General features: G+C 46.3%; 1 protein-coding gene across 1 annotated transcript in view; it reads left to right on the plus strand.

Moving 5' to 3' along the window:
• Positions 1 to 707, plus strand: part of LOC119585540 — a gene marked incomplete in the record, with an annotated part of 8,462 nt that overhangs the window by 5,973 nt on the left and 1,782 nt on the right. Inside the window, 1 exon segment of the mRNA XM_037934165.1 lies at positions 582 to 615. Within this exon segment, the coding sequence (XP_037790093.1) occupies positions 582 to 615 (34 nt within the window).

Raw genomic sequence — 707 nt, forward strand, 5'->3', positions numbered from 1 at the left:
TTTTAAATAATAAAAACCCTATACATATGTGAAAGTGGGGTTTTACATTAAAAAATACATATAATTTTAATATATATTAAGGCCCGGGAATGAAATTCCTGCCATCCATCCCCCAACCCTTCCATCGTCCTTCCCCCCATATTTACATGAATACGAAACTTTGTAACACCCTTTCCTTTGTAAAACCCATACACCCCTAAAAACGCAAACACTTTCCCTTCTGCTCCGCTCGTGTGACTTTTTCCCCCACCCCCTGTGCCACGCGGGGATTTTTGCCAGTACTTTACCTATTTTGGCGGCCCCCCGCCCTCTCGCCAAGGTCTTTCGCTCCCGACGGGCTTTTTAATTTTCCTTTATTTCAAAACGTAATAAAGGGAAAAATATGTCTACGTAACACAAAAAATCTATTTGGGAAAACGTATATTTTTGGGGGGAGGGAACACCCTTTACAGCTTCCCGAGTCCCAGGAAAAAAAAGTAAAAGAAGGTACCTGAAGGGTCACGCCTCCTTCGGGATGAGCAGGAGGAGGCGGAGGCCGACTATATAAACTGGTCCCCCACCGGCCCCTTGGCGTACACTAGCTCACACTCCCGTCGAAGCAGCATGAGGATTTACGTAAGTCCGCATCAACGCAGGCCTTGCGGTCAGTGCCGATGAGGGTCGGATTCATGTAGCTCGTTGTTGCTTCTTCAAAGGGGTTACTTTGT

Source organism: Penaeus monodon, chromosome 20, assembly GCF_015228065.2.
Source record: "Penaeus monodon isolate SGIC_2016 chromosome 20, NSTDA_Pmon_1, whole genome shotgun sequence".
In the NCBI taxonomy this organism is placed as follows: domain Eukaryota; kingdom Metazoa; phylum Arthropoda; class Malacostraca; order Decapoda; family Penaeidae; genus Penaeus; species Penaeus monodon.